This window comes from Neophocaena asiaeorientalis, unplaced genomic scaffold, assembly GCF_003031525.2.
Source record: "Neophocaena asiaeorientalis asiaeorientalis breed wild unplaced genomic scaffold, Neophocaena_asiaeorientalis_V1.1 scaffold438, whole genome shotgun sequence".
NCBI lineage: Eukaryota > Metazoa > Chordata > Mammalia > Artiodactyla > Phocoenidae > Neophocaena > Neophocaena asiaeorientalis.
The window spans coordinates 5081780-5096560 of record NW_020173491.1 but is presented as its reverse complement, the minus strand read 5'-3'; the positions used below and the strand labels follow the sequence as shown (position 1 = coordinate 5096560).

The following is a 14781-nucleotide window of genomic DNA, read 5'->3' as shown; positions in this document are numbered from 1 at the left end:
GAAAAAACTGAAGTATTAAGCATATTTTATGAGTTAAGAGGGAGAGAATCACTAAAAGAATAAAATGCAAATACAGTGAAAAGTAGTTACTTCTAAGAAATGGAACTTAGGGGTAGATGGCAAAGAGCTTTTCGCTTTACATTTTAGATCAACCTCCACTGTTTGAATTTTTATTTCCTAGTATATGTATTATCTTTAATACATTACTAACAATAATATGAATGAGGTACTGACAGGAAAGATCTCCAGGACATATTAAGTTCAAAAAAAAGTATTCTAGTAATATACCTATACATACTCACACACACACACACACACACACACACACACACACACACACGTATAAAGTCCCATTTGTGTTATTTTAAAAAAGCAGCAGTAACATAGATGTAAATATTTTAAGATTACTATATTTATGTTAAGGCTTACAAAAGGACCAGATAGAGGAAGGTGAAAGAGTAGTTCCACATTTTATTCTATACACTTCCATATTGTTTGAATCTAAGAATATATGTGCAGAATATATGTGCATTCATCTATTAATCATTCAATTAATATTATTTTTTCCACACTTTTAACGAAAAAAGATTCCATGACTATATAATTAGTAGAGCTAGCCAAATGGAAGAAAGAACAGCTTTGGTCTCAGAAAAACCTGGATTCAAACACAAGCTTCACTAGGTATGTCACCTTGAACAAGTGGTTTTACCTCTCTGAGCCTCAATTTCCTTTTTTAAAGAAGTCTTCATGGAACTGTAATCCACATACCAAACAACTCACTGCCTGCTAGTGTGTTCACAGGACTGGGCAACCACAACAGACTAATTTCAGAGTATTTTCATGCCCCTGAAAGAAACCAGGTACCCACGAGCAGTCAATCCCCATCGATTTTCTTTGCTGGGAAAAAAAATGGGGCTCAGAAGGGGATAACTACCTACATGACAGGCTTGTTACGAGAAATAAATGAAATATATCAAAGCCTCCAGCACAGTGCCTGACCCTCAGTAGGTACTCATCACATGCGCTTCAAGTAAAGTTCACAACATAAATACTACAGAAATAAGCAAAAAGACTGGATATGATAAGAAAGTGTAAGAGAGGCAAATCCTTCCAAGTACCTAGGAACACACTCAGGTTCCTATCCTCAGAGCCTATGACACCAGCTATGCCCTCTCCCCAATTCAACTGAATACCAAAAAACCCGGTATCAAGTCAAAAAAGCCCAAGTTTGAAAACGTCAGCCTTTAGGGGCATATTCTAGAGCGAAAGTTTCAGAAGAGACACATCCTCAACCCTGTAAAACGTGAACAGCAAGAAGCAAATACTGCAGTTGCTGAGCAGGGAAGGAGAACACAGTAAGTTCACGTTGGACAAGCGTTTGAAACCATACTGTCGTGTTCCTACTTTTCAAAGCGAAAATAAACATGGTACATGCTCACCTGGCTGTTCAAGCACTTTCCACCTAAATGGCAATTCCTCAAGCCTACTGACTGCAGTCTGAAGTTATAATTTATTACCGTTTCTGTATGATTCCCGTGCCTCGGCAGAAAGCAGAACGTAGCACCTACGGTTTCAAGACTCGTGAGAGGTAATAAAGTATAATTATCCAGAATTTATGATTACGCCATATATTAGAGGTACTTTTTACTTCAGTTGGTCAGTCAGAGGTTGGAGGAGCAAGGGAATGGGGTCAGAGGAAGAAATAACAAAAGCCTTTTCCTTTGAGTAAAAGGTCTAAATCAGGGCAGGATTGAGGGACACCTGGAGGAATTACAAAGATACTATGGTCTGCAAACGAAGTCCCAGAGGAGCCCCAGGTAAACTCCTGGAGGCCTCTCTTCTTCCTGCTCACAGAGCTACGGGCTCCAACTCGAGGGCTCGGGTTGGCTCCAGAAATAGAAGCGTGGCATATTTTCAGGTTATACCACATCAAACATTCACAGTGCGCTGGGACTTGCTGCTCTAAGACATAGGTATTTCAGAGAAGGTGAACCTCATCTAGAAAAATCCACGGGCCAGGCTCTGTAAATAAACCTGGCCCCCACCAATCTTCATAATGAGTCGCCATGTTCAAGTCGTAGTTTACAAAGCACTTTCCCATATACTTTCTGATTTGGCCTCACAATGACCCTGGGAAGCAAGTATCGTGAAGCACTAGTTTTGCAGTGGCGGCAGAGGTTCAGAGGGGAACTAACAATGCACAGCCGATGGACAAGAGGGGAGTCTGGAACCTGGTCACCTGATGGGAAATGGCCTTTCCATTATTCTACCCTGAACTGCTGGTGAGGGAATGCCAACCCAAAAAAGAAATACTGTGCTTTTCAATTTATATTGCTGTTTTCTTTTTTTGCCATGGAATTTTTACTTGGCAACTAAAGCATTGAAATAGCTGATGGGTATAGTAATGACACATATGTGAAAATGAGATGTAGTTGGATTTAAGGAAATGAAAGTAAAGAGAGGAGACTGACAGAGTCTTGAAGAATGACATGTAAAAAATAATAACAAGGGGAGGGGGCATTGCCCAAAATGTTTACCTAGCACTCACCTTTGTCCTGCACCATCCCACCTCCACACTCAGCTCCTGGTTAATGAACATAATTTGGCTGATGTCCCTTGAACTGTATAATTTGTTCCACAAAAAAACAAACCCACAGTTTGTCTCCAAGCCACCTTTAAGTCCCTAACTCCCTGGTTGCATTCAGTCTATGGAAAACATCTGTGGCAAAGTAAATCATCCTACTCTGAGAAAAACCAGAGTGTGTTTTTTTTCCTTCTCTAAGTGTGTTTTGAAGTCCTGGTTGGAAAATTAGTAAAAATTGTAAATCTGTTTGCAAATCTGGTCATGTCTAACTCTGAGATTAGGGCAAAGATTCCAATTTAAAAGTAAAACCGTGACAACCCCAGTTAAGCGTGTCCTCAGGCACTGCAAGCAGGGCCTTCACTCAATTCCACAGGCAGTGGATTTATTACAGGCACCTGACACGTTCCCCATCAGACACCCCTGGAGTATTTACTTGAGACAGCAGGGTTCAGTCTGCACTTCCTCTGCAGACCAATATATTATTATAAATTGAGCTAAACTGTTTCCTTTTCATAAGTGCTATGAAGTTCAGATTTCAGATATCAGCACAGGGCTGAGGTCTCTCCACAAGGCTCTTTATAGTATTTGCCTTTTAAAAAGTAAAGAGAAAAGGTAGCTTTTGACCATGGTTGCTTTTATCTTTGTCTTGTTTTGGCTAAGAGGAGGTGTGGGAAAATTCATTTTAGAAATCAAACATGACATCTTAATAAGAAAATAGATTCTAAATACAAACTTTGGGTACAGTGGGCTATGCTTGGCCCAGTTCAGTAGGTTATCAGTTATTTAACCTATATCTGAGGGCAGGAGTTGGGAAACCAGGACTAGATAGTATGTCTTGGATATCAGCTCCTATAAAATAATAACACACTTCTTCTGTTTATCACCTACAACAGGAAAAGGGAACCAGTGTATATTTTAAAATGTATATTCATTATAATATATAAGTCAAAGGACAACATAATTATTTAATATTTTCATTTTTAATGTTTTTCTGAGCCAAGAAGAACATAACTTTGAAAAGAAATGCAAAGCTGCTACGAAGTGAAAGAATGGCATGGACATACATACACTACCAAATGTAAAACAGATAGCTAGTGGGAAGCAGCCTCATAGCACAGGGAGATCAGCTTGGTGCTTTGTGACCACCTAGAGGGGTGGGATAGGGAGGGAGGGTGGGCGTGAGACGTAAAAGGGAGGGGATATGGGGATATAGTATGCATATAGCTGATTCACTTTGTTATACAGCAGGAACTAACACACCATTGTAAAACAATTATACTCCAATAAAGATGTTAAAAAAAATTTTTTAATTAAAAAGATTTTTTTAAAAAAGGAAATGGAAAAGAAAGAAGCAAACACACCACCACTGTCACCTTCTTTTCTGCCCTTCTGAACAACTTAGGCATCACGCTGAGGGAGGCGGAGGAAGGCACAGAAGCCCAGAGCAGGGGGCAGCGCTGCAGTGGGGTGAGGAGGGACTCCAGGTGGTGGGGAGGGGATGGCCTGACACAGGTGTCAGAGCCCAAGTGGGCTAAAGTGACAAGTTCCAATCCACGCCTCTTACCTGCTGTGTAACCACGGCTAAGTAACGACATGGATCTAACCTTAAATTTTTCTTTCTCAATATAGCTAACATCTACTTCTCAGGGTTACTGAGAAGATTCCAAGAAGGTCTGACTTGTCATTAGTCCCCAATAAACATAGCTGTTATTCATATACTATTGTTATTCCAGATACGTATATATGCACACGTAGGAAAAAGACTGAAAAGGAATGTACTAAAGTAGGCATAAACCTGATTTTTATATCCTTTCATTTTATACTTTTCAGAGTTTCTTTTCTCTACAATGAGCATGTATTACTTTTTCAATCAGAAGAGAACACATGAGATGTTATTAAATAAATAGAAAGTAGCTGAGCCTTTACCATGTGTATTTACTACTTTTGTATACAGAAAATTAATAAAGCTATTAAAAATAGCACCCTTCTGACTCTCACTTCCTTTAAAAGGTGCAAAATAGTCATAGAAACTCCAACAGAGTATCCAAAAGGAAAGTGGTTTACTGGCTGAAACTATCACCCATTTATACTCACGGTAAATATCCACATCGGGTGGTCTATTAAAAAACGAATTAATAATCTGTTCTACCTACAAATAATGCTCAAAATAATGGGGTAAAGACTTCAGAATAGAAACTCAGACGCTGAGGCAAGCAGGGGAGGGACAGGCAAAGAGATGACCTTAACCCTAAAAGCGTTCCCACCTAGAGATTTCAGTGAATTGGGATCCAATCTAAACGGTCCCTTTTAGAGCAAGAAAAGCACCATATATGAAACCTGCAACCCACACTGGTCCCAGTTCTGCCTCACATGAAGTGAGTGACTTTCAGCAAATTAAGAAAGAACAGAACAATCCCTGCCGCCCCCCGCCACCACCGGCAAGGCTGTTTGGAGACTGAATGAAATTGCTTATGTGAAATTGATCTGTAAACTGGAAAGCAACATGCAAATGGAAGGCAAGAGATTTAGGGTTTACTTAGATCAGTGTGTAACAAACGCAGGACTCATCCATGAGAAGAACTGAAGAATTTACCACTGAATCGTACCAGGAGAAAGTAATTCCCTACGTAATGATCTTCCAATCTCCCTGCTGACATGAAGGACAAAGTCCAAGACTGGTACCATGATCCAGTTAACACCTCTTCATAACAGTTACTAAGGACAGAACAGGACTGAGGCTCAGGACCTGCAGCAAACAAAAGCGGTGGGCACTTAATTCTGTTTGACTTTCTTTCTATAAACTCTCTTCTTTTTTTAACAACACTTCTAATTATGTCAAGTGATACTGGTTTTCCATTTAAGATAGTGATATAAAATCTCCCCCACAAAATTTATTTTGACGAAAGAAAAAAAACTGAGTTAATCTAGAGAGAAATGTTACATAAGTAATAATAACATGGGTAGCACATGGATATGGCAAAAACCATGAAGCTGATGTGTGAATGACTGAAATTTGGAAAACAATGACGAAATGTCCGAAAAGGCCACTCCAAACTCATAATTCCTAGAAGGCAAGGACCAAGTTTTCTCCATCTCCAGTACTCCAGAACATTATGCAACACACAGAAACACTCCATAAATTGGGAGACAATTCTTATTATAAATACTCGGTTTGAGCCTTGGTGCTTCCTGGCTCTAAAACCAAACACATGAGTAGACTCCCCCAGGCAGGTAAGAGTGAGAGCAACCCTAAATAATCAGGAGATCAGAGCCAAGGACGGAATAAACCCTGAGAAGCTGTTCGAGGAAAAAAGGATACTGTTTGCACACTGTGTGTCAGAAAACAAAGAGAAAGTCTAAAAATAAAACAAAAAACTTAGAGCAAAGAAACAAAAAGCAAAGCTCCACAAACTCCACAGCTTCAGTTAGCCTGACCACAGCTGAATTACTGCTTCCCAAAGAACTAAATGAGGGAAATGAGGGAAACTCAATTGGGGTGGGGGGTGAGGGGTGGGAGGGAAGCTGTGTTGTCAGGTCAGCTATTTTTGAGAAGAACCTAAATTCAAAACTAGAAAAAACTTTCACTAAAAACCTATATAGATAGGGAAATATTTTTAAAACTTCACACTGATAAGTTGACTTAGATGATTTAGTAGCACTGATGAAAAATCTTGAAAACTGTTTAGCATATTTGGGGAACTCCATGAACACTGGGAATGAAAAGAAAAGCAATTCTAAAAATTAGCAGTATCGGAGAGATTGGTTCAAGATGGCGGAGTAGAAGGACGTGCTCTCACTTCCTCTTGTGACAGCACCAGAATCACAACTAATTGCTGAACAATCATCGACAGGAAGACACTGGAACTCACCAAAAAGATACCCCACATCCAAAGACAAAGGAGAAGCCACAATGAGACGGTAGGAGGGGCGCAATCACAGTAAAATCAAATCCCATAACTGCTGGGTGGGTGACTCACAGACTGGAGAACACTTATACCACAGAAGTCCACCCACTGGAGCGAAGGTTCTGAGCCCCACGCCAGGCTTCCCAACCTGGAGGTCGGAAAATGGGAGGAGGAATTCCCAGAGAATCAGACTTTAAAAGATAGCAGGATTTGATTTCAGGACTTCGACAGAACTGGGAGAGACAGAAACTCCACTCTTGGAGGGCACACACAAAGCAGTGGACCCAGTGGAAGGAGCAGTGACCCCACAGGAGACTGAACCAGACCTACCTGCTAGTGTTGGAGGGTCTCCTGCAGAGGCAGGGGGTGGCTGTGGCTCACAATGGGGACAAGGACACTGGCAGCAGAAGTTCTGGGAAGTACTCCTTGGCGTGAGCCCTCCTGGAGTCCACCATTAGCCCCACCAAAGAGCCTGCAGCCTCCAGTACTGGGTCGCCTCAGGCCAAACAACCAACAGGGAGGGAACTCAGCCCCACCCATCAGCAGACAAGCAGATTAAAGTTTTACTGAGCTCTGCCCACCAGAGCAACACCCAGCTCTACCCACCACCAGTCCCTCCCATCAGGAAGCTTGTACAAGACTCTTAGATAGCCTCATCCACCAGAGAGCAGCCAGCAGAAGCAAGAAGAACTACAATCCTTCAGCCTGTGGAATGAAAACCACATTCACAGAAAGACAGACAAAATGAAAAGGCAGAGGACAATGTACCAGATGAAGGAACAAGATAAAGTCCCAGAAAAACAACTAAATGAACTGGAGATAGGCAACCTTCCAGAAAAAGAATTCAAAATAATGATAGTGAAGATGATCCAGGACCTCGGAAAAAGAATGGAGGCAAAGATCGAGACCATGCAAGAAATGTTTAACAAAGACCTAGAAGAATTAACGAACAAACACCTAGAACAATTAAAGAACAAACAAAGAGATGAACAATACAATAACTGAAATGAAAAATACACTAGACGGAATCAACAGCAGAATAACTAAGGCAGAAGAATGGATAAGTGACCTGGAACACAGAACAGCGGAATTCACTGCCATGGAACAGGATAAAGAAAAAAGAATGAAAAGAAATGAGGACAGTTTAAGAGACCTCTGGGACAACATTAAACATACCAATATTCGCATGATAGAGTCCCAGAAAGAGAAGAGAGAGAGAAAGGACCTGAGGAGATATTTGAAGAGATTATAGTCGAAAAACTTCCCTAACATGGGAAAGGAAACAGCCACCCAAGTCCAGGAAGTGCAGAGAGTCCCAGGCAGGATAAACCCAAGGAGAAACACACTGAAACACATAGTAACCACCTAAAAAAAAAAGCAACAAGGGAAAAACGACAAGTAAAATACAAGGGAACTCCCATAAGGTTAACAGCTGATTTCTCAGCAGAAACTCTAAAAGCCAGAAGGGAGTGGCATGACATATTTAAACTGAGGAAAGGGAAGAACCTACAACCAAGATTGCTCTACCCGGCAAGGATCTCATTCAGATTCAACAGAGAAATCAAAAGCTTTACAGACAAGCAAAAGATAAGAGAATACAACACCACCAAAGCAGCTCTACAACAAATGCTAAAGCAACTTCTCTAAGTGGGAAACACAAGAGAAGAAAAGGACCTACAAAAACAAACCCAAAACAATTAAGAAAATGGTAATAGGAACATACATATCAATAATTACCTTAAACGTGAATGGATTAAATGCTCCAACCAAAAAACACAGGTTCACTGAATGGATACAAAAACAATACCCATATATATGCTGTCTACAAGAGACCCACTTCAGACATAGGGACACATACAGACTGAAAGTGAGGGGATGGAAAAAGATATTCCATGCAAATGGAAACCAAAAGAAAGCTGGAGTAGCAATACTCATATCAGATAAAACAGACTTTATTAAAATAAAGAATGTTACAAGAGACAAGGAAGGACACTACATAATGACCAAGGGTTCAATCCAAGAAGAAGATATCACAATTATAAATATATATGCACCTAACATAGGAGCACCTCAATACATAAGGAAAATGCTAATGGCTATAAAAGAGGAAATCAACAGTAACACAGTAATAGTGGGGGACTTTAACACCTCACTTACGCCAATGGACAGATCATCCAGACAGAAAATTAATAAGGAAACACACACTTTAAATGACACAACAGACCAGATAGATTTAATTGATATTTATAGGACATTCCACCCAAAAACAGCAGATTACACTTTCTTCTCAAGTGCACACGGAACATTCTCCAGAAGAGATCACATCTTGCGTCATAAATCAAGCCTTGGTAAATTTAAGAAAACTGAAATCATATCAAGCATCTCTTCCAACCACAATGCTATAAGATTAGAAATCAATTACAGGGAAAAAAATGTAAAAAACACAAACACATGCAGACTAAACAATACGTTACTAAATAACCAAGAGATCACTGAAGAAATCAAAGAAGAAATCAAAAAATACCTACAGATAAATGACAATGAAAACTCGACGATCCATAACCTATGGGATGCAGCAAAAGCAGACCTAAGAGGGAAGTTTATAGCAATACAATCCTACCTCAAGAAACAAGAAAAATCTCAAATAAACAATCTAACCTTACACCTAAAGGAACTAGAGAAAGAAGAACAAACAAAACCCAAAGTTAGTAGAAGAAAAGAAATCATAAAGATCAGAGCAGAAATAAATGAAATAGAACCAAAGAAAACAATAGCAAAGATCAATAAAACTAAAAGCTGGTTCTTTGAGAAGATAAACAAAATTGATAAACCTTTAGCCAGACTCATCAAGAAAAAGAGAACCCTCCCAAACTCATTTTATGAGGTCACCATCCCCCTGATACCAAAACCAGACAAAGATACTATAAAAAAAGAAAATTACAGACCAATATCACTGATGAATATAGATGCAAAAACCTCAACAAAATACTAGCAAACAGAATCCAACAACACATTAAAAGGATCATACACCATGATCAAGTGGGATTTATCCCAGGGATGCAAGGATTCTTCAATATATGCAAATCAATCAATGTAATACACCATGTCAACAACTGAAGGATAAAAACCATATGATCACCTCAACAGATGCAGAAAAAGCTTTTGACAAAATTTAACATCCATTTATGATAAAAACTATCCAGAAAGTGGGTATAGAGGGAACCTACCTCAACATAATAAAGGCCATATATGACAAACCCACAGCAAACATCATTCTCAAAGGTGAAAAACTGAAAGCATTTCCTCTAAGATCAGGAAGAAGACAAGGATGTCCACTCTCACCACTATCATTCAACATAGTTTTGGAAGTCCTAGCCACAGCAATCAGAGAAGAAAAAGAAATAAAATGAATCCAGTTGGAAAAGAAGAAGTAAAACTGTCACTGCTGATGACATGATATTTTACATAGAGAATCCTAAAGATGCCACTAGAAAACTACTAGAGCTAATCAATGAATCTGGTAAAGTTGCAGGATACAAATTTAATGCACAGAAATCTCTGGCATTCCTATACACTAACAACACAAGATCAGAAAGAGAAATTAAGGAAACAATCCCATTTACCATTGCAACAAAAAGAATAAAATACCTAGGAATAAACCTACCTAAGGAGGTAAAAGACCTGTACTCAGAAAACTATAAGACACTGGTGAAAGAAATCAAAGATGACACAAACAGACAGAGAGATATACGATGTCCTTGGATTGGAAGAATCAATACTGTGAAAATGACTGTACTATCCAAAGTAACTTACAGATTCGGTGCAATCCCTATCAAATTACCAATGGCATTTTTTTACAGAACTAGAACAAAAAAATCTTAAAATTTGTATGGAGACACAAAAGACCCCGAATAGCCAAAGCAGTCTTGAGGGAAAAAAACGGAGCTGGAGGAATCACACTCCCTGACTTCAGACTATACTACAAAGCTACAGTAATCAAGACAATATGGGACTGGCACAAAAACAGAAATATAAATCAATGGAACAGTATAGAAAGCCCAGAGATAAACCCACGCACCTATGGTCAACTATTCTATGACAAAGGAGGCAAGGATATACAATGGAGAAAAGACGGTCTCTTCAATAAGTGGTGCTGGGAAAACTGGACAGCTACATGTAAACGAATGAAATTAGAACACTCCCTAACACCTTACACAAAAATAAACTCAAAAAGGATTAAAGAGTTAAATGTAAGACTGGACACTATAAAACTCTTAGAGGAAAACATAGGAAGAACACTCTTTGACATAAATCACAGCAAGATCTTTTTTGATCCACCTCCTAGAGTAATGGAAATAAAAACAAAAATAAACAAATGGGACCTAATGAAACTTAAAAGCTTTTGCAAAGCAAAGGAAACTACAAATGACGAAAAAACAGCCCTCAGGGTGGGAGAAAATATTTGCAAACAAACCAATGGACAAAGGATTATTCTCCAAAATGTATAAACAGCTCATGCAGCTTAATATTAAAAAAACAAACAACCCAATCAGAAAATGGGCAGAAGACCTAAATAGACATTTCTCCAAAGGAGACATACAGATGGCCAAGACATACATGAAAAGCTGCTCAACATCACGAATTATTAGAGAAATGCAAATCAAAACTACAGTGAGGTATCACCTCACACCAGTTAGAATGGGCATCATCAGAAAATCTACAAACAACAAATGCTGGAGAGGGTGTGGAGAAAAGGGAACCCTCTTGCACTGTTGATGGGAATGTAAATTGATACAACCACTACGGAGAACAGTATGGAGGTCCTTAAAAAACTAAAATAGAATTACCATACGACCTAGCAATCCCACTCCTGGGCATATACCCTGAGAAACCCATAATTCAAAGAGACACATGCACCCCAATGTTCATTGCAGCAGTATTTCCAATAGCCAGGTCATGGAAGCAACCTAAATGCCCATAGACAGACGAATGGATAAAGAAGATGTGGTACATATATACAATGGAGTATTACTCAGCCATAAAAGGGAACGAAATTGGGTCATTTGTAGAGACGTGGATGGATCTAGAGACTGTCCTACAAAGTGAAGTAAGTCAGAGAAAGAAAAACAAATATCGTATATTAATGCATATATGTGGAATCTAGAAAAATGGTACAGATGAACCGGTTTGCAAGGCAGAAATAGAGACACAGATGTAGAGAAGAAACGTATGGACACCAAGGGGGGAAAGTGACGGGGTGGTGGTGGTGGTGGAGAACTGGGAGATCAGGATTGACATATATACACTAATATGTATAAAATAGATAACTAATAAGAACCTGCTGTATAAAAAATAAAATAAAATTGAAAAAGATGAAAATAAAAATTAGCAGTATATTTTAAGAAAACCTAGTCACATGTAGATGTTTTATTATCACTATAAAAAACCTGAAAAGTTTATTTCAAAAGACGTATGCAAAATATGTACCCAATAACCTAAAACCTAGACACTAGAGCATCAGTATAGCTTTGATCCCCCCAATTACCAAGCATAAAGTAGCAGTCTCCTTGGTGAAGGGGTATCGCCAAACCAGGTGTCTCTATGTCCCATGAGATCTTAAAACCAACGTGCCAAATATCAGGATCTCTGCCTTCGAGTTGAGGGTCATCCTCACTTTCCTCTTCAGGGTCTGTCAAAAGAGGAGACAGTTGTCAGAATGGAAATGTTTCATCTAAAGTTCTGGGTTTCATAACAGTTACCTTAGGAATAACTGAGGTTTTAATAAAATATGGATAAGTGAACTATATATTCTTTTTACGTCATATTTTTTTTAAAAACACATTCTTTAGAATATTGTTAACATGTCATTTATTTTTTAATCCAAAAAATCTGAAAATGGTGAGGAAATAACCACACATACCAAAGAAAATGAAAGAAGATTATTTTGTTCAATTCCGTGTAACTAAATTAGAAAATCTGGATAGGTTTTTAGGAAAACATTAATGACCAAAATTCACCCCAGAAGAGGTAGAAAAGCTAAAAAAAAGCCAAAGAAGGTATAGGGGTAGTTGTCAAAGAACACAGGAGTAGAGAGCTGCAAAGGAGAATTCTATCAAAAAATTAAGAAGTGGGTAATTTCAATCCACTGTAAACTGTTCAAGAGCACAGAAAAAGAAAAGTGTTCAAATTCTTGTCATAAAGACAAAATACGTATCAAACTCCAAAGCAAGCACACGCACGTGTGTGCGCACACACACACACACACACACACACACACACCAGCCTCACGTCTGAAAAATCAATGCATATTTCTTAAATACAGTACAGATGGTCCCCAACTTAACGATTTTTCAACTTTACAATGGTGTGAAAGCAACATTCATTCAGTCAAAACCATACTTCGAATTTTGAATTTCATCCTATCCCAGGCTAGCGACATGCAGAATACTCTCTTGTGATGTTGGGCACAGGAAGCTCCAAGTCAGCCACGTGATCAGAAGGGTGGAGAACTAATACATTTACAACCATTCTTTACCCATACAACCATTCTCATTTTCACTTTCAGTACAATATTCAATAAGTTACATGAGATATTCAACACTCTGTTACAATATACTTTGTGTCTGATGATTTGCTCAGCTGTGGGCTAATGTAAGCGTTCTGAGCAGGTTTAAGGCAGGCTAGGCTAAGCTATGATGTTCGGTAGGTTAGGTGTATGAAATGCAGCTGTGACTTATATTTTCAACTTACAATGGGCTTATTGGGAGATAACCCCAGTAGGTCATGGAAGATCTATATAAGAAAACAGAATCCAAATCCAGCAGCATATTAAAAGGATAACTTTCCATGACCAAGTAGAACTTATTCCATGAGTACAAGGATAGTTCAATATGCAAAAGTCTATACTTAAAATGCATCATACTCATAGATGAAAACAAACAAACAACAGATATATGAGTCACCAGAATTACACAAATGTATGTGACAAAATATATCCTTTCGCGGTAAAAACCTCAATAAGATAGCAATGGGTGGCTAGTTCCTTAACATGATACAATACAGATCTATCTCAATCCCAAAGCCAGCATATTTTAATAGGGAAACATTAGAAACAGTCCCAAAGTTAAGACAATGCCCTTTATCACAACAATGACTCACTTAAACAAATGTAAAGACATATTATGTTCCTGGGAAATAAGACGGTTCTCCCTAAATGGAAATGCCGGTTCTCCCTAAATCACCTATAAATTTGACACAAACACAACAAAAATACCAACAGGATTGATTTTTTAGGTGTGTTGGGCAGGTCACTAGACAAGCTGATTCTCTAATTCACATAGAAATATAAACAAGCAAGCACAGACGCGGAATTTTTTTTTTTTAACTATACAAAGAGCTCCTACACATCAATAAGATAAAGATCAATTATCACATAGAAAAATGGGCAAAAGTTATAACGACAGAACACATAAAATGAAATGAGTTTGTAAACATATAAAATGATGTTCAAACTTATGTAAGAGAAATACAAAGCCATAATAGATATTTTTCACCTATCAGATCCCAAAAAAATCAAGCACTTTGATAAAATATGGTGTTAGAGTGCAGCAAAATGGCACATTCATATTCTCTGTAGAAGACTGTTTGGCAATTCCTATCAAAATTACAAATACATAAACCCTTTGAACTTATAAGAATTCCACACTTCCACTTTTAGGAATGTATACTAAAATTCCTACTTGCAGAGGTCACAACTTGAGTGAGGATATTTATCGTAATGCTGTGTATAAGAGCAAAAGATCAGAATAACCTAAATACCCATCAATAAGTTTCTGGTTTAATAAATTATGAAATGTCCGAGTAATCAATACTATACAGCCACTAAAAGTAACATGAGTATGCACTGATAGAGAACTATCTGATATATTTTAAGGGAAAGAAAGGCATAGCCTATAATTTGTGTAAGAAGTACAAACACACACATGTACGTATACGCACATATAATATTTCTGGAAGGAGAGTCAAGGCTGACTTTTCTGGTCAGAGAACTACGTGGCTGGGATGAGGAGTGGGAGAGACGTAAAGGAAGTGGAAGGCAGACACTATGGTTCACCTAAGAGTCCTGCACTTACATAAAAACTTGTAAAAGTTCACCTAAGAAATATTTACTGAGCAGTTACTGTATACAAGGCACTGACCTGGGCACTTGGGGTATATCAGTAAATGAAACAAAGACCTAGGCCCAGGGGAGCTTTCCTTCCAGGGGAGCTGTAAATGTTCATCACTGATTAC

The 14781-nt window shown here is 38.5% G+C and overlaps 1 protein-coding gene across 3 annotated transcripts in view; it reads right to left on the bottom strand.

The window, feature by feature from the left end:
• Positions 1-14781, bottom strand: part of FTO (FTO alpha-ketoglutarate dependent dioxygenase) — a 376265-nt gene that overhangs the window by 234437 nt on the left and 127047 nt on the right. For all 3 annotated transcript variants that reach the window (XM_024747440.1, XM_024747442.1, XM_024747441.1), the window contains exon 4: positions 12035-12178. In XM_024747440.1, the coding sequence (XP_024603208.1) occupies positions 12035-12178 (144 nt within the window). The remainder of the gene's footprint in view (positions 1-12034; positions 12179-14781) is intronic.